The sequence below is a fragment of the Akanthomyces muscarius genome, chromosome 3 (assembly GCF_028009165.1).
Source record: "Akanthomyces muscarius strain Ve6 chromosome 3, whole genome shotgun sequence".
Lineage (NCBI taxonomy): Eukaryota > Fungi > Ascomycota > Sordariomycetes > Hypocreales > Cordycipitaceae > Akanthomyces > Akanthomyces muscarius.
In genome coordinates, this window is record NC_079243.1 from 975,504 (window position 1) to 993,032 (window position 17,529).

Here is a 17,529-nt window from a genome sequence, read left to right on the forward strand (position 1 = left end):
AAAAACTAGAATATATAGGAAAAATATATAGATATATAGAGGGTAATAATATTCTTCTTTTAGTAAAAAAGCTTAAAAGTAATTAAGTAGTAACTTTTATAGCTATTTAAAATTAAGAGATAATAACTACCTTTTTTTTAATCTTTTATATATTTATTAAAATACTTAATTTAATTTATACTATTTTATTTATTATCTAACTATTTAAGCTTATATTAATATACTAATCTAAAAGTAAGTATTTATTTTTATACTAAAATATAAGGTATTTTTAGCTTTTTACTATAATATATAATAGTACTATTAAGTTTTAAAAATTTACTACTTAAATTATAATAACCTATTTTTTATTACTAAACTATATTACTTTTACTTTTTTAACCTAATTAGCACTTATAATAACTATTCTTATTATAATAAAGCCTATTAGAAACCTAGTCTTATTAAAGTTATAAATATTAGACTTTATAATACTATATTTTATAATTATATTCTCTAAAAGTATAAACTAATTATAAATAATAGTTAGATCTTTATATTTAGCCTTTTAATAATTATATCTCTATTAAAAATATATAGTAAGTTTTAGTTATTATTATATAAGGTTTTTTACTTAATATACTCTAATATATTTATTACTATATTTAATAAGTAGTTAATTTACTATATTTTTTATATTTATATACTAAAAGGGAAGTTTTTATAATTTTAATTAAAAAATATATTTTATTATAACTCTCTTTTTTAAATTAGTAAGTTTTTTTAAATTAAGTATAAAGTTATATTATATAACTTAGTTATTATATTAGTTATAAATATTTATTTAAAATATATTATAGATTAATATAGCTTCTTTATAACTTAGTTTTAGGTCTTTTTTAAGAGCTTAAAAGGTAAGAATAATACCTACTTTTTTTAAAGGGACTTCTATAAATCGTTATTAAGTAATAGAAGTACTAAAATAAAGAGTACTAAAAACTAGGTAGAGTGGGCGACTCGCTTATCTAGGCGACTCACTTATTAACCACGTTATATTATATTATTTAAATACTAATTTTAAATAATCTTTTTAGGATTTCTATTTTCTATCTATTAAAACTAAATAAACCTTAAATACTTAGATTAGCTCTAGTTTTAACACTATGCCTTTATATACGCAGATTGTTTTAAGTATAATCTAATAGTCGCTAGCGTGGAATCCGCAAGCAATATTCGCGGGGTCAGTTAGTAGTAGGAGGTCCTTGTCAGGGCCCTTGGGAAGAAGTGCTCTAACTCAACGCTTAACACTGCGGGGTAATTTGAAGGCCAGCACTTGCCATTGTCCACCGGCCGAAGCCTTCGCCCATATCAGCATTGATCTCGTACTTTGTAGCCAGCCCTGCTGCCATGATGACGAAAACAAATTTGCAAAGATGGAAAGGGTGACTTCCGTTGGAGGGCGCTCGTTAGTGGCAACGTACACGCCGCTGAGGTGTTGTGAAGTTGCCTCACGTGCTCTTCAATTTTACTTGCTTCCCCGAAACATCCAACATGCATATTGATATATCTGTATGAATCAGTCGCTGTAGTTATCAGCAACACTGAACGATCGACAAAGTCCGGCTTACGCATCTGCCGTTTTTCTCAAGTTGTGTATGAGCACCTGTCGCATCGTCATCCCAGTGGCGCTATCGACGATGATCTGGGGTAGAAACTCCCTGGCGGGGAGGCGCTACATCTGCGGTATTCATGACCCCGAGATTGCAACTTACGGCAGTACAGGACTCTCAACGTCTACATGACTATTGAAGGGAGCACTCTCTAGGCTTTAAACCTGCCCTTGTCGTGTGTGATATAAATAATAGATTAGCCAGGCTGCACAATACCGATCTAAAGTTCAGCCTCAGCTACCTTGACCTCTCCCACCAGGTCTCCTAGAATTTCCTCCAGAACCGTGAGTCTTCCAGGCACGCCATCATGATCCGTGTCGTCGACGGTCTTGGCAAGAACGTCAAAGGCTTGCCCCGTCTCTGTGCGGCAATTGCGCTCCCAACACTCCTCCATGTACTGCCGGCCACGCTGGCCTATCATGGAGTCTTTCTGCGCAAACAGTATTTTGACTCGTAGTCTTGACCCTTCAGCGCGCTGCTCTTCCCGCGCGGCAAGTTTCTTGACGTATTCGTCAAAATCCTCGCACTCCCCCCACGTGACGCTTTTTTTCAAACAGAGTCTTGTCTCGTCATTCAGGCCTTTGGTGCTCTCGGCCATACCAGCGCGAACAGCGGCTTGCAGAATCGCATCCAAAAAATCGTTTGGCATGCCGTATTCGGACTGCCAGCGCAAGAGCCTCGCGACAGCTGCCGACTCCGGTTCTGCAGCGCTTGGGAACCAACTATCCATAAAGCTTAGGCTGGAGCCAATGATGGGCCCAACATAAGTGTCCAGCGACTTGGCCACACTATCGAAACAGCCCAGAACAGTACTGGGTAAGAGCTGGGCCGCCTGCAGCAACTTGACGCCCGAGTGCCTGATATCGACAAAAGGCGCTGGATATGTCTGTCAATGACCCTCCCTGTCTCTTTGTCGGGGTATGAGTATGCTTACCCATGAGAACGGCATAGGGCCGCGTCGGGGAGAGAATTTGCCGGCAGCTATAGAGCGTGTTCAACAGATAAATGGTGCCAGCACTGTGCGAGGCCAACGCGACGTGCGGGATGTCGAGGTGGGCGAGAAGCTTCGGTACGACTTCTACCCATGTACTTATTCTCTGCGCAATGGGGACATCTGTAGATTGGCCAATACCGAACCTAGCTGGCATTAATGCACTGCTGCATACAGATTTTGCGTGCGAATACACTCACCTGTCAATTGTCAATACGCGCACGCCCATCTTGGTGCCAACAATGTGTAGCAGTACCGCTTGGAAACGGGAAGCCAACATTCCAGGCATGAACAGTAGAGCCGGTGGCGAGTTGGGCTGATTGCCGGTGGGCTGGCGTCCCAGATCCGAGTAGCTAATACTGAGCGCATCGCGCTCCGGTGTTGCGGGCAAAGAGAACCGCTGGTGGAAGCCAGGCGCATTCAAAAATTGGACGCATTCATCGCTCGTGTCCGAACCCGCCATTTTGCTGAGTCGAGCAACTATCGTAGCAGAGTGTAGGAAATCAGAGGGAGGACCGAGGCATCATGGTCGGCCAACATAATTAGAAAGCGGAGCTCGGGAGCCTGATTAGTTGCGATGATAACGTGGCGCGACTGGCTAATAAGTTGGTATGAAAAGCTTACTTTTGCCTTCTAATTGAAAGAGAAATGTTAAAATATAGTCATACTGGTCAATTAAATGATTAAAGTAGGCTTGATGAATATTGTCAAGTAAGGACCAACTACGTAACATGTTCAGCGATGGTGAAAACGTTGCCTACATGATGGTGGAAGAGACCTCTAATGAAGGCGTGCTGATTGCCATGTTTTTCCATCGTACACGCAGGGTTGTCAACTCAAAGATGATTGGTGCCTCGTTACAATTCTAGGACTTGACTGTGATTTTGACACCCTGAAAAGCCACAGCAACAGGGACTCCTCGCCACGAGATTTCCTTCGCGACACCTATGACTGCAGCACCGTGATAGCCTACCCTGCAAGGGCCAGGGGCGCAGTTCAACAATATAAGTGCAATACACTGAGCAATCATGGCCCTAAGGTCTGAATAAGATTTCGGATTTATGAAATCAACTCCGAAGGTGCACAATACTATGTTTTTCACGGATTAGAAGCATTAAAGCTGTTGAATACTGTGAAGCCTGTTTAGAGCTCCCGTTCTCCTTTCAGAAAACAGACCACAGAGCCCAGTCGAGCTCGCCATCAAATAATGAAAATCCCTAAGGGGGGTCGCCTACAAAATAGGCACCCGGCGGATTCAAAGGATTTAGCACCAGTCTAGATCTGCCTCATTTTACTCGAAAGTAAGCTGACAGTCACAGTAGCGCTTGATCCTAAACCAAGTGCCGGGCGGTAGTAACCGAGTTTGGAAGTGCCCGGAAATAGTATATAGTGCGCCCGAGAGACCAAAAATAAGGACTGTTGCTATCTAACTGTCTTCTAATACACGATAAATATGCAATTGGTGGCAGTAATTGCTGCTCTGGGTGCCGCGACCGCGAGTGCCCACGGCGCACACGCCAATGGAGGCCTGTTCAACAGAGGCATTGATGTGCGCAAATATGCGATGCCCGACCTGGCCCATTATTCGCCCAACTACAGCAGAGACAAAAACAAGCGTCACGTCAACCAGCCCAGAAGTGCGGCCCCCGTCGATGCTGCGCTGGCCTTTGTCAAAAAGACTGTTCCCAGTGTTCAATTCCGCCTGGCACAAGACCACTACACTAGCACCAGCGGTGTTACCCACGTCAATTTTAAGCAGACGCTTCACGGGATTGACATTGACAATGCTGACTTCAAGGTCAACATTGGCAGTGACGGCAATGTCTTCTCCTTTAGCAACAACTTTTTTGCCGGAGAGCTCCCCAGCGCAGACCCTCTTGCGCAGACGGACCTAACTAGCCCTATTACCGCCTTAGAGGGTGCTGCTAAGATCCTCGGGCTCTCTGTTGACGTGACGAAGAGCACCGCGGAGCCAGATGCTACCAAGAACAATACATTCATTGCCAAGTTTACCTCCGGAGTCGACAGAGACCCCATCATGAAGCTTGCATACGTCATTGACGCTGACGGCAAACTCCGGCTCACCTGGAGAGTCGAGACGGATACCACGCACAACTTCCTCCGAAGTTACATCGATGCCAAGGCCAACGATAAAATATATGGCGTCTACGATCATGTCTTTAGCTTCAGCAGCTCGTTCAAAGTATTCCCTTGGAATGTCTCAGACCCCACCGACGGCAGCCGCGCCATCGTGCATGACCCTTGGGATAATGAGGCGTCGCCTTTTACTTGGTTCGGTGACGGAGAGACAAATTACACTACAACCTGGGGAAATAATGCCCACGCCCAGGCTGACTTTACCGGTACCGGCAGCAACCAGGTCAAGCCAGAAAGCGACACCAGGAACTTCGTATACCCTTACTCGGACAAGTTCGAGCCGGAGCAGATGGTCAACGCATCTGTCACGCAGCTCTTTTATACAATTAACAAGTATCATGATTTGCTGTGGCATCTCGGATTCAATGAAAAGGCGGGCAATTTCCAAACGAACAATAACGGTCACGGCGGCAAAGGCGGTGACGCGGCCGTCCTCAATGCACAGGACGGTTTTGCGGAAAATGGCGCTGGCTTCGTGACGTTTCCAGACGGCGGACTGGGACAGATGCGCTTGGGTGTCTGGAACTCTTCTACGCCGAAGCGCGATTCAGCCTTTGACACGAACGTGGTATTGCACGAATTTACCCACGGCGGTAAGTAACGATTCCGAATAAACCAGCCTCGATCCAGCTAAAGTTTCTAGTGTCTATGCGAATGACTGGCGGTCCCGACAACACTGGTTGCTTGGGCGGCACCGAGGCGGGTGGCATGGGCGAGGGCTGGTCCGACTTCATGGCCACTGCCATTCACACCAAGAAGCGCTTCAACCGAAGCAAGATTGTCTACTTTGGGCACTGGATCTCCAACAAGCCCGGCGGCTACCGGCAGTACCCCTACTCGACAAACATGACGGTGAATCCTCTGACTTATGCTTCCGTCAACGGCCTGACCGAGGTCCACGACATTGGCACCATTTGGGCGAGCGCGCTGTACGAGATGCTCTGGAATCTGATTGACAAGCACGGAAACACCGACGCTCAGCTGCCGAAATACGATGCCAAGGGCGTGCCGACCGACGGAAAGTATCTTGCGATGAAGCTCGTTATCGATTCGTTTGCGCTGCAGCCATGCAACCCGAACATGGTGCAGTCTCGCGACTCGATTATTGATGCGGATGTTGCGCTGACGGGTGGTGCTAATAAATGTGAGCTTTGGAAGGCGTTTGCTAAGAGGGGTCTTGGAAAGAATGCCAAGTTTGGCGATACCAGAAAGGAAGACTTTACTGTTCCCGCTGGAGTCTGCCACTAGTACCCTGCCAGATTGACATCAAGGTTATTGCACTAAATCGGAACTGTTATCTATTTGGTCGATCATCTTAGCTAACAGAAAATTAGCTACTCGAATACTAAAAATACATAAATCACGCGGGAAAGGCTCCGACTTTGTGTTTCTGTAATAGAATTGCTATTCGCGCGAAATCCTGTTCCTACTCGTAAAGCACTTTTAGCGTAGTACCTAAGTTTACATTTAGCAGCATATAAGTTACCAATTAAAGCATCCTTAAAATTAAGTTCTAGTTTTTCCCTTAGGTGCTACTACTGCTATTGCTGCCAGCTAGCACTACCACCGTCGCCATCACTACGGCTGCTAGCTTTCCAGCCTCTTCATAACGTTCGCTAATTCACTCAAAACCGCGGATTATTACTGTACTTAAGGCCACTGGCCAGGATGAAGGCCTTCTAGGCTGGAGACACTGCTTCCCTATAGAACTTTAGTACCTGAAATCTCAGGAAATGTCGTAAAATGTTAAAAGGATGTCGGGCGAATAATCTTCCTTTCTGTGCAATACGTCGACGTATGACAGGCTTGCTTGCTTGGCTTGGCTGCCAAGCGATTTCCCCACCCCTGAGCGCTTTGGACGCTGTCTGCCCAGAACCAGCCTCTTTGCTCATGTGCCTCATAGCGTCAAAACACAAGCAGAAAACCCTTCAACGCTATTAGTTCTTCTTGGTTTGACTCCCTTCCAGACAATGGCGATCATGGAAGCCCGGTAAGTTCAATTCGACGGTTTCCAACCACAACTGACCACCTAGTTTTCCGCCGGTGCGGGCATGCATCTTTGACATGGATGGTCTTCTCATCGACTCAGAAGACAAGGTCGCGGAAGCTATCAACGAAATGATGATTCGATACAGTCGCCCTCTGCTCTCATCCGAAATGCGCTGTCGGCTCATGGGCGTCCCTGGTTCGTCAAATAGCGACATGTTTCATGACTGGGCGAACTTGCCGATCCCGCGCGAGCAGTATGCACAGGAATCGCGCAAACTAATGTATGAAAAATTCACCGAGTGCAAACCGTTGAAAGGAGCATTCGAGCTTGTATCAAATCTGGCAAGCGCCCACAGCCTGTTTCAGCAAAGCAGGATTGAGCTGGCAGTCGCTTCGACCAGCTCTGTGGAGTCTTATCACTGTAAAATGACACAGCCAGAAACAAAGGCGCTGCTTGAGATGTTTGCCGAAAATCGAAGAATTCTAGGAGACAATCCAGGTGCACCGAAACACAGGAAAAAACCTGCTCCAGATGTCTACGATATTGCATTGTCGATTACCAATGAGACGCGGCTTGTCGGAACGAGAGCGATCGAGCCGAAAGAGTGCCTAGCCTTCGAAGACAGTATTGCAGGTGTGGAGGCTGCGAGGCGAGCGGGTATGAGAGTCATTTGGGTACCGCATCCGATATTGTTGAGTGAGACTGATGGGGAAAGGCAGAGCAAGATCCTGGCGGGAAGATCTGGCATGTTTGAGCTTGGCAACGAGCATCAGCTGGGGCAAATGGATGATGGCTGGGGCGAGTGCATCAGCAGTCTACGTGACTTTGATTTCCAGAGATACGGCATCATCAGCTAGAACATTGGAAATCACGCCTGCCGTCCTTTTCTTGTACTTTGCTTGTCACGGACGGTTTCTGCATTCTGTGGGCTACTTCGCCATGTATTGATTTACAGAACTGACCAGCGGATACATCTTGAGCGCTATTTTTTTGTCAGCCAAGTGGAATCAAAATTACGTCAACCATTGATATCTGCGCCTTGTCGGCGCATATATACCTACTGCAGCCTTGGCCACTGACCAATCCTGTTCAGAGTTTAGCCGCCCGCTAGCAGTTGAAGGTGGCGGTTCATGCAGGCGACCAGGCAGCCAGCTGAAATGGTGCACATTTGTGAAGAGTCATTCCATCACTTTCGTTTCAACTTTTTCCAAACACTAACGCAACTCTATTACCTCACATTCCTTATCTCGCGAAAAATGAAGGACAATAAAGTCGTCAAACCTACCGGTGAGATCCCGTCCAAGTTCGGGATGTCGCTTTCGCTAACCCACATCTTTTTAATTGTTCTCAGATGGTCCAGAAAATTATGCGCGTGCGATTATTTCCCTCTCTAAAAGATATACCAGCACCTCGGTGTTTCCTGGCAACAATTATGTCGATCTTGCAGAATGGATACTACAGGACCGCAACATCCTGAGAACAAAATCCGGCCTGTCGCCCAAACCTCCGTCGCTTGTACACAGAGCAGGTGCAACACACGACCTTGTTGTAGTTTACTACAATGCAGACAAGAAGTGGCATATAGAGGGCTATGACTCGGAGAAAAGTCAGGAGCTACACGGCGACATGCACATCTCTGCTGGTGATGTAGGGCAGATCGTCTTCATTCGGGGCTTCATTTCACCTCGGTGGGTCTCTACCGTGGGAAGCAAGTACAACGTCGACCCGGAATTCTTTCGTCGGCATATGGATTTTCTCTCTGTCAGTATTGAAAGGCATGCATACAGCTCTCCGTCGCTCGCGAGCTCATCAAGCAACATTTTTCGCCTATGTGTGACCACCATCCTCCACAAAGACGATTTTGGCGACAAAAATATCCACCAGCAAAGGTCTAAAGAAGCTGATGAACTTTCCAAGTACAGGGCACAGCAGCTCAGATCCTCCAAAATCACATGTGGTGATTCCGTGGTGCGCGAGTACGCTACACTTTGCTCATCTTTCTCGATTATCGAGCAATGGATTTCTCTTTGCGTCACGAAAAACACAAGGGGCTGGACAGGCAAGTATTGTCGGATCAACACGAAACATGTTTCTGACTAAATCGTAACTAGTGGTGGTGTGGATGGATCATGGCCGACCGCTTGAGCAGTCGCCGCCCGGACCATGGACGAGCCACGTCCTGAACAAGGCAACTCCAATTCCAATTATACAGCATCATCCTAAGATGGCTTTCAGAACAACTACAAATAGGCTGAAACCCGAAATGAATGAAGCATCGCATACAATGCAGAGTACGGCGGTGCTTCCTCTGCAGTATGACTCAATTATTGCTCTGGTTGATTTGGCAAGGAAAGCGCCGACAGAGCCTCTGTCCATGTGCATTCCGCTATTTGCGCATGCGGCGTACTCGGAAGTACAATTTTTGAACCTCATGCAAGCGAAAATTGAGTCGTATATCGAGAAAATGACAGATGCTGTCACAACGGACGTGCTGAGCTCCCTGCAATATTTTTCCAAAATACTCACCCGGCATGCCCAGCAGCTGAAGCACAGCATATTCGCTCTAGATCGGCTTGCAGATCGAAGCGCTCAACAACTTCATGGCATGAAATCCGAATCGACCGGACCTAGAAGCGCCACCGGCATACAACCCACAATTGATGCGGAAATCGGCGCGCCACCGAGCTTTCAAGTGGGCAACAATGGTGGCTCATTCACGGTCAAAGGGCTACTCGATGACTACGAGGACCTTCGAGAACGTTGCATCAACCTATCCAAATTATGCAGTCGCGGCATAACGTTGGCAATGAATCGGTCGATCATTGATGAATCTCGCAGGGCTGTAGAGCAGTCGGAGCGAGTGAAAAAGCTAACAATACTGGCGACAATTTTTATCCCGCTTGGATTTTGTTCCAGTTTGTTTGGCATGAACATCGATATATTAGGGCAAGGAAGCGTTGAGTTTTGGTGGTTTTTTGTAGTTTGTGTCCCCATTACCCTGCTGGCGTATGTATTCTATCTCTGGGACTCGGGAGCAGTCATAAGATGGGCTTTGCGGATTTGCATTCGTGGAGGACAAAGGCGCGACTCTTTCAAGCTACCATAGCTTGACTACTTGTGCATAATAAATGTGCGACCAAGAATTTATATCATGTCAGCTCTGCATCTCGTCTATACCTGAATCCTCTTTGTCTCATTGCGCCACATGGCAAGCCACCCAAATTGCCCCTGGTTTGATTGATTGGCTTCAAGTGCCACATATGCACGATTACGTGGATGAATATGAATGGATAAATCCACGCCAGCGACACACCCCCGCACCCATAGGCATAGCTAGCAGCGCGAGGTCAAAGACCTGCACTATTGTCTGCTCTTTTATCACGCAAATGAACGAAGAAGGCATTGAACTGATACCCCAAACTAAGAGCGCTCTCTACTTCTTGGTATAAGTAACTAGTCTTGGAGCATGGCGAACGCACGAATAGGAACAGAGAGCGGAATCCGTGTGCTGCGGGATCCAGGACTATCCAGTCCAATTCGCATCGAGTACAGCGCAAAACGAAAAACCTTAAACTAAAGAAAACGGCTGACCACAAGATACAGTATTGTGCTTATCCCCGGTATCGATACCATAAGACCAGAAAACTGGCCATTTTTAGACAATAAATGGCTGTCCACTCTGACCGAGTCCGTCGCAGAGGCCCGCGTTCTAGCATACGAATATGCCTCCCCGATATCATCGACAAAACCATCTTGGGAATCGATTCTCATGTTGGGGTATGACTTGCTCCACCATCTGACGGCGCTTCGGAATCATACAGAAAATCGCGGCGTTCACGCTTCCAGCCGACCACTACTGCTTGTCTGCCATAGCCTAGGCGGCGTTGTAGTTAAGCAGGCAATATGTATTGCAAACAAGCAGTTTCCGAGATACGAGTCGTTCGTGAACGCAATTGTTGGCCTGATCTTCCTGAGCACTCCACATCGGTGTAAGGATCAAGCCGCTACGTTCGCTCGTTTTCGCGACATACTGGAAGCAACAGCCGGAAAAGCGATCAAATTCGACCCTGCATGTAATGAGCAGGAGGGAGCAAGTCTTGTCAATCTATCCTACAGGTTCGAGGCAGTGGCACTAAGAATGCCGATGCTTTCCGCCTACGAATTGAGAGATTCAAAACTGCACTCCTCGGCTCTGCGCCCAAAATACCAGCAGGTAAGCAGCACCCCACACGGTAGAAGCCAAATTCTAATTCTTCAAAGCTCGTCACACGTAGCACAGGCTCCATAAACACGCCGTTGGAAAGCGTGATTGGTCTTAATCTCAACCACCATGACACATGTTTGTTTACCAAGAGTCTTGACAGTGAAGGACTATCGCAGCTGCGCCAGTTTGTTTGCGAGACACTAGCAGAGGCGCCAAAGCTAGTCGATATGCGTCTAGAAGACCGTGAGATTGACGCAGCCCTAGATTTTGCATTTTTCTAACTGCACCAGAGGAATATCAGTACGCAACAATGAGCTCATATTCACCAACCATGAGTGAGCTGCCATTAAATCGAGGTACGCTATTATAACTCACGTCACCTGCGTAGAGCTCACTGACCTTCTTTCAGCTGGCGTTTTTGAGACCAACGAGCGGCTCTCTACTGAGGCTACCGAATGGCCGTCGAATCGTGGAACAGAGGGGACCTCGCTGTCCGGGTTCGAAATGGTCCAGACCCCAGCCACGCGACCGGACACAAGCAAAGCTATTAACTTGCCATGTACTCTTATGAACACCCACAAGTCAAACGATGACTTTTACGGCCGGGAAGACATTCTGCAGCGACTCGCTGGTGAGCTCTTGCCTTCGACAAAAACAACCACGGCGTCTGGCGCCGCGTTGCGACAGTTCGCCATTTGTGGATTTGGTGGTATCGGGAAGACTGAAATCGCGCGAGAATTCTATCGACGTCACGCCTGTGAGTTTGACGCCGCATTCTGGATCGTAGCTGATGAAGTCGCAAAACTTGACAGCCAGTACCAAGAAATATCCTTGGCGCTGGGTTTGGAAGACGCCGTCGAGTGCAGTAGTCAAGTTGTCAGCCGCGAACTTGTGAAAGGGTGGCTTTCGAATCCCCGAAAGCAAATTGGAACCTCGGACGACTCTCAGAGACTCGATGCAGAAAAGCCTAATGCGACTTGGCTGCTGATTTTTGATAATGCCGATGATCCTATCATTTTGGCCGACTACTGGCCACAAGGGAGCGGATCGATCCTCATTACGAGTCGAGATCCGCTTGCGAAGAAGATCTTTACTCGACAAGAGTCAGGTATCAATCTCAAGCCTCTTTCGAGCGAAGAAGGCTTATCTCTGCTCAATCGTCTCACTGCGGCCACAGATGAGAGCGAAGCCGAGACCGCGAAGCGTATTTCCGACGCGCTCGGCGGTATTCCATTGGCAATTTCGCAAATGGCGGGCATCATTCGTCGCCAAGATCTTACAATAAACGAGTTTTGGGAGCTTTACACGGATTCTGACGAGCATGCTGGCCTGTACGAGACGAAATTTGACACAAATCTCGTCACGTACCAGCACTCTATTGCGACAGTTTGGGCTTTCCATAAGCTCAAAGTACAATCTAGGCAGCTTTTAGAGCTGATTGCGTTTTTTGACCCGGACAACATTGACGAAGAGCTGTTGAAAAGTGCCTCCTCTGAGCTGCTTTCTGCAGACGTGCCTTTCAAGAAAAGCAACTACCTAGAGGCTCGATCCGACCTTCTCCAGTCGTCTCTGATCCAGAGGGACAAGCAACACCAGCAGATCTCTGTTCATCGTGTTGTACAAGATGCAATACTTACTAGCATATCTCTGGAGACAAGATTTAGGATATTCGAGGGTATTCTGCGCGTTTTATGGATGCGATGGCCCTCGGCCCTGCCGAAACCGTCCAAGGAGCCCGAGCTTCCTCAGCCAAAAGCATCGGGGCAGAGACTTAATGTCGGAAGGTGGCCGGTCTGTTCGACTATTTATCCGCATACACTACGTTTACACCAAATCTGGACTTCTCTGCCCAGTTTGCCTGATATTGCGAAAATATTATTCGCGAAATTTCTGGTGGAAGCAGCCTGGTAAGTTGGCTCCTGCAATCACCGACTCGCATGTGCCGCTAATAACCTTGAAGGTATCAAAAAGAACGCGGGAAAACAAAAGGTTTCGACGGGTTCTTCGGCACAGCACTTGCAATTTGCGAAACCTCAGTACACGCTGATCGCGACGCCATACTTGCTGATTTGTACTTTTGTTTGGGCGCCATTGCCATGGATGCAAGTGATTTTGATGCAAGCAGAATATACAAAGAAAAGTCCTTCAATCTTGTATTCTCAATCTGCGAGGATCTTGGTGTGGAAGATGAGAGATTATATCTGGCCTATGCAGAAAGGGGCATTTCGCGCACGCAAGATCAGCGATATACCGAGGCTGAAGCTGACATGAAGGAGGGCCTGAGGTTGAGAAAGTCGTTTGGAAATTACATCCCCCGAGCTGGCGAAGCCACGCTTGGTTGGATTCTATTGGAGCAAGGCAAATATGAGGAATGCGAAGCGCTGCTGCAGCAGAGCCTGGCTTTGCGAGAAGCCGCGCTCGGAAAAGACGACCGGGAGTCAGCCCGAACAGGACTACTCTTATACGTGGTCGGAAACCTGCGATCAGAGCAGGGGAAGTGGGAAGAGAGCTTCGAATACCATCAGCGCACGTGGAAGCACATGCGTGAAACGGTTGGAGAACGTGACTCGTACACAGCGCGCGCGGCGCACAAGGTCGCTGAGCATCTGTTCCGCGAAGGACGCATGGAAGAGGCAATGTGAGTGCTTAGCGTCGCAACTTCCAGCCTTTCACTTTTCGTTGTGTTTTTGTGATGTCACCCTGCTACTTTACACAGTTTTTTACCCTGGCTAACTTTGTTATCTAGTGCGGTTGTGAACACTGCCCTCGCAGCGTGGTCGATCGACCCGAGTGCTCATAAAAATGAAATCGCACGCACTACCTTTTTGAAAGGCAAAATTTTCCAAGCCATGAATACGTCTCAAAAAGCTGCCATTGCGATCCGTGTTGCGTGCCGACTAAGAAAGGAAATCACAAAGGACGACAGAGACGCACAATCCCTGTCAACAACCGATTTTGACAGAATTGTTGCCTTCTGGTCACGATGATGTGCATTCGGAATGTCTTATATAATCTTGCTCAGAATAAAGGTACATCTTCAGATTGTAATCAGTAGTCTCCTTACCGCGAATTCACCCCCAACAATCTCGCTACAGGAACAGCGGCTGATGAGATACTTTCATGCTCACTAGACCCTCGAGTTGGCATTATGGCTGGAATATAACCTTCTCCCCAAGAAAGCCAATCTGAGATCTCCCGAACTTCTAGTGGATATGGAAATCAAACGTAGATTATGTTTTGCCCCAAGACGATCTACAGCAGGTTGCGCGGCGCCAGGATTACGAGCCAGCGCAAAGCAGGACGACTTATGGGCAAACTAGACAATGCGAAAATTCCAACCGTCAAAACTGCAAAATCGAAGAACAAGCTGCGCGCGAAGACAAAAGGAAGAGTACATCAATAAACAATTTTGTGTATTATTCCAAACTATTTCCTAGCAATGAAATGCAGAGTTAGACGTAAAGATCCTTGTGGTCGCGTTTGATGGCATCTGCACCCTTCTCAGCCACCATATAAACCGAGTTCTGGATTCTGCAGTCGGGAATGACAGGAATCGAGGATGCGTCAATGACACGCAGATTCTTGACGCCGTAGACCTTCAGGCTAGGATCTATGGCACCCTGCTGGATATTCTTGCCAATGCGCGCGGTACCGCAGGGGTGGAACGAAGTCTGGGAGCGGTCCAGCACGGTGCGCTTCATAGCCTCGTCATCGTCGAGGGGCATCTCCCAGGGATACTCTGCCTCGACAATGTCCTTGAAGCCCTCACCGTGGAGCAGGACATCGTACGTGTATCGGATACCCTCGCGCATGGCAATAATGTCGAGGTCGTTGTTGAAGTAGTTCAGGTTAATGTTGGCCTGCTCGAGGGGATCGGCGCTGTTGAGCGTCACGGTGCCGCCCTCGGAAACGGGGCGGACGAGATCGACCATGACGGTCATGTAGCTGCCCGTCTTGGGGTGAGGAAAGTGCCACTGGAAAGCGCTGCCAAAGAGGGGGATAAAGTCAAGCTCAAAGTGAGGCTGGCCGTAAGGGCAGAAGGGGTCCTTGCCGCCGTTGTCGGCCTTGGCCTTGCGATACTCGGGTGACTTCTCCAGGTACTTGTCGATGCGGGGGAAGCCAATCATCTCCAGGAAGGGAGAGCCCATGGCGCCTTGATGGCCGTTGCTGTAAGCAGAGAGGAGCTTGTCATGCTTGGGGCCCTTGCGAAGGACATGGCTGTCCATGGAGTAGGCATCCTTGATCTTGAGAACAAAGGGCACGCCAGGGTGGTCCAGAAGATGCTGGCCAACATGGGGAGAGTCGATCAAGAGGGGAATGTTGTGCTTGGCAAGCTCCTGCGCAGGACCAATACCACTTAGCATGAGCAGCTTGGGAGACTCGAAAACACCCTGAGAGACAATGACCTCGCGGCTGGCAAAGAAGTTGAGCTCCTGTCCATTCGAGGCAATGACGGTCACACCCTTGGCGGTGCGGTCGGCCTGATCAATAATGAGCTTCTTGGAGTGCACCTCAGGGAGGATGGTGATGTTGGACTTTCCAGCAACGGCAAGAAAGCTACCAGAGCGACGACCCTTGTAGATACTGTTGACGCTGTGAACCAGGCCACGCATGGTGCCGTCAAAGATGTTCTCCGACATGGGCTCGCCGGTCGAGGTCCAGGCCTTGGTGAGGAGCTCGCGGAAGGGTTTCATCTCGGGCATCAGAGAGGCGTGGGCAATGGGAATCGGGCCGTCGACACCAATCTTCTGGAGCTCCTTGGGGTAGAGGCCCTCGTCGTCGTGGTACGTGGCGCTCTTGCGAAGGTAGGGCACCAGAGGGTCCCAGGTCCACTCCTTGCCGCCATACTCTTCCCAGAGATCAAAGGTGCCCTTGGATCCAGGAACCCAGGAAAAGTAGTTCAGGGAAGAGCTGCCACCGAGGGCCTTGCCGCGGGTGTTGGGCTTCTCGATGCGTTCGTAGTCGTCCCGCTTGACCATGGTCGTCTTGTAAGCCCAGTCGTACTCGCTGCCGCGGATTTCCATGGCACGGCCGGGGGTTCGAATCTCCTCATTATCCTTGGAGGAGCCGATACCAGCCTCGACGACGAGGATGCTGGCCTTTGGGTTCTCGGCGAGGCGAGCGGCGACAATGTTGCCGGCTGTGCCGCCGCCGACGACGATAAAGTCGAAACGATCTCCGTCACGGGGGGCCATAATGTATGCGGGGATGATATTTGAGGTATGAATGGGTTTTGGGCTAAAGTGATTGGTGTTTTTGCAACCTCAGTTTCTGTCGACGGGAGAATGTCGACGCTTTATAGCTATCTAGTAAGCTACTGCATGGCTTGCATACTGCGGATCGTGGACACGCAAACGCAATACAACCTTGTTGAGAACCAAACCGTAGGAATACGCATCAACAGCACCATGATAGGTCGTTTACGTTGTCCTAAAGAGGAACATGGAAGCCGTAAAGCTTATCCTGTGGCAGAGGGTCCTCTGTGCAATTGGCCAGTTACCATCACTTTTGTCTGCTGCACCTAACGGTTCCGCAAGGGTAACCGAGGCAGCTTTGCCAGGGTCCTGAGTCTGAGCTTTTGCCGAGACGAATCGAGCTCCAGCTATGAGGATCGTCGTGCAGCCTCAAAGCCAAGCTCTTGGAGCTCCACGACTTTCAGCTCACCGAGCTCTTTCCGCGGCGATTGAGATCCCGCGAGCTCCGAGGGCGCCGCCCGGTGTCGCCTTGCGGCGCTTCCCTGCAGCGTCGTCCTGGCCAAGCTTCCCGTTTTAGCATGCCAATCTAGCTACACTAACGGGAAAGCTCGGCCGGCAGCTAGAGGCCGTTGTGCGTTCCGAAAAAGGCCATAGTACAGGCGGATGCAACGATGAAAATGCTGACGGACTGGTGCATCCGAATATGGACATAGTACTCCGCCACTGTGGACCAATCGCATCGCGTCCATGCCAGCGCTCCTCCCGTGCTGCTCATACGCTTATCTGGCAATACTAAGCCATATAATACATGTACCCTTTCCGCAGCTTTATATGAGGGTTTGAGCCGCGTTTCCGGATCTTCTGTCTCGAAACTATACCAGTGAAGCGCGAGTTGCAATTGCAAATGCATCCTTGCAAAGCTGGCAGATATTGAGCCGAGACCCATCAAGCCTCGGAACCCAAAACAAAGAAGCTTTGGACAGAAAATGGTCGAGGCCTGGCTGCAGTTCAAGGAAGTAGCGCAATGTTTTCGGTTTCTGGGCGGTTTTTGAGTGAAACGCATGCGACCGTGAGTGGGCTTGCGGCGGCAGCTACAGTGCCGAAGTGTGCCCATAGCTTGCGTAACCCAGTGGCATGAAAGCAAAAGCCGATATAGTGGGCCAAGGAATAATTACAAAGAAGATGATAATATTAGCGGGTCTTCCTTACTCACAGGACATACTGGAATGCGTCGTAGGCCAAGACTACACTGTTCTGCTCAGCGGTAGCAGATCTGGGTGACAACTGCCACCCAGGGCACTAGTGCAGGCAGTGATCGAGACTACGATCGTAGCCGCTCCCGA

General features: G+C 48.5%; 6 protein-coding genes across 9 annotated transcripts; 4 read left to right on the top strand and 2 right to left on the bottom strand.

Annotated features, from left to right (window-relative positions):
* Positions 1-1,869: 1,869 nt before the first annotated feature.
* On the bottom strand, positions 1,870-3,103 carry LMH87_001616 (uncharacterized protein; the record flags this gene model as incomplete). 2 transcript variants are annotated; one of them, XM_056192916.1, is made up of 3 exons in its annotated part: positions 1,870-2,525; positions 2,584-2,786; positions 2,841-3,103. In XM_056192916.1, 3 exons carry the CDS (start codon positions 3,101-3,103, stop codon positions 1,870-1,872), a joined length of 1,122 nt encoding a protein of 373 aa, XP_056050006.1. The 2 variants fall into 2 exon arrangements, with proteins under 2 accessions (XP_056050006.1, XP_056050005.1); XM_056192917.1 differs by having other exon boundaries at positions 2,897-3,009.
* Positions 3,104-4,093: 990 nt separating this feature from the next.
* LMH87_001617 (uncharacterized protein) lies at positions 4,094-6,045 on the top strand (the record flags this gene model as incomplete). Its single annotated transcript, XM_056192918.1, has 2 exons — positions 4,094-5,390; positions 5,441-6,045. The coding sequence occupies 2 exons, from the start codon at positions 4,094-4,096 to the stop codon at positions 6,043-6,045; spliced, it is 1,902 nt and encodes a 633-aa protein (XP_056050007.1).
* Positions 6,046-6,776: 731 nt separating this feature from the next.
* Positions 6,777-7,644, top strand: LMH87_001618 (uncharacterized protein; the record flags this gene model as incomplete). The annotated part of the gene is made up of 4 exons (XM_056192919.1): positions 6,777-6,787; positions 6,831-7,067; positions 7,429-7,444; positions 7,507-7,644. The coding sequence occupies 4 exons, from the start codon at positions 6,777-6,779 to the stop codon at positions 7,642-7,644; spliced, it is 402 nt and encodes a 133-aa protein (XP_056050008.1).
* Positions 7,645-8,043: 399 nt separating this feature from the next.
* Positions 8,044-9,893, top strand: LMH87_001619 (uncharacterized protein; the record flags this gene model as incomplete). Of its 3 annotated transcripts, none has more annotated exons than XM_056192922.1 (4): positions 8,044-8,074; positions 8,139-8,562; positions 8,710-8,846; positions 8,899-9,893. In XM_056192922.1, 4 exons carry the CDS (start codon positions 8,044-8,046, stop codon positions 9,891-9,893), a joined length of 1,587 nt encoding a protein of 528 aa, XP_056050011.1. The 3 variants fall into 3 exon arrangements, with proteins under 3 accessions (XP_056050011.1, XP_056050010.1, XP_056050009.1); XM_056192921.1 differs by having other exon boundaries at positions 8,139-8,548; positions 8,705-8,846; XM_056192920.1 differs by lacking the exon at positions 8,899-9,893 and having other exon boundaries at positions 8,139-8,548; positions 8,710-8,748.
* A 360-nt stretch (positions 9,894-10,253) lies between these two features.
* Positions 10,254-13,978, top strand: LMH87_001620 (uncharacterized protein; the record flags this gene model as incomplete). The annotated part of the gene is made up of 8 exons (XM_056192923.1): positions 10,254-10,333; positions 10,391-10,564; positions 10,661-11,000; positions 11,048-11,234; positions 11,282-11,347; positions 11,401-12,898; positions 12,952-13,629; positions 13,738-13,978. 8 exons carry the CDS (start codon positions 10,254-10,256, stop codon positions 13,976-13,978), a joined length of 3,264 nt encoding a protein of 1,087 aa, XP_056050012.1.
* Positions 13,979-14,443: 465 nt separating this feature from the next.
* LMH87_001621 (uncharacterized protein) lies at positions 14,444-16,186 on the bottom strand (the record flags this gene model as incomplete). The annotated part of the gene is made up of 1 exon (XM_056192924.1): positions 14,444-16,186. One exon carries the CDS (start codon positions 16,184-16,186, stop codon positions 14,444-14,446), a length of 1,743 nt encoding a protein of 580 aa, XP_056050013.1.
* Between the last annotated feature and the right edge of the window lie 1,343 nt (positions 16,187-17,529).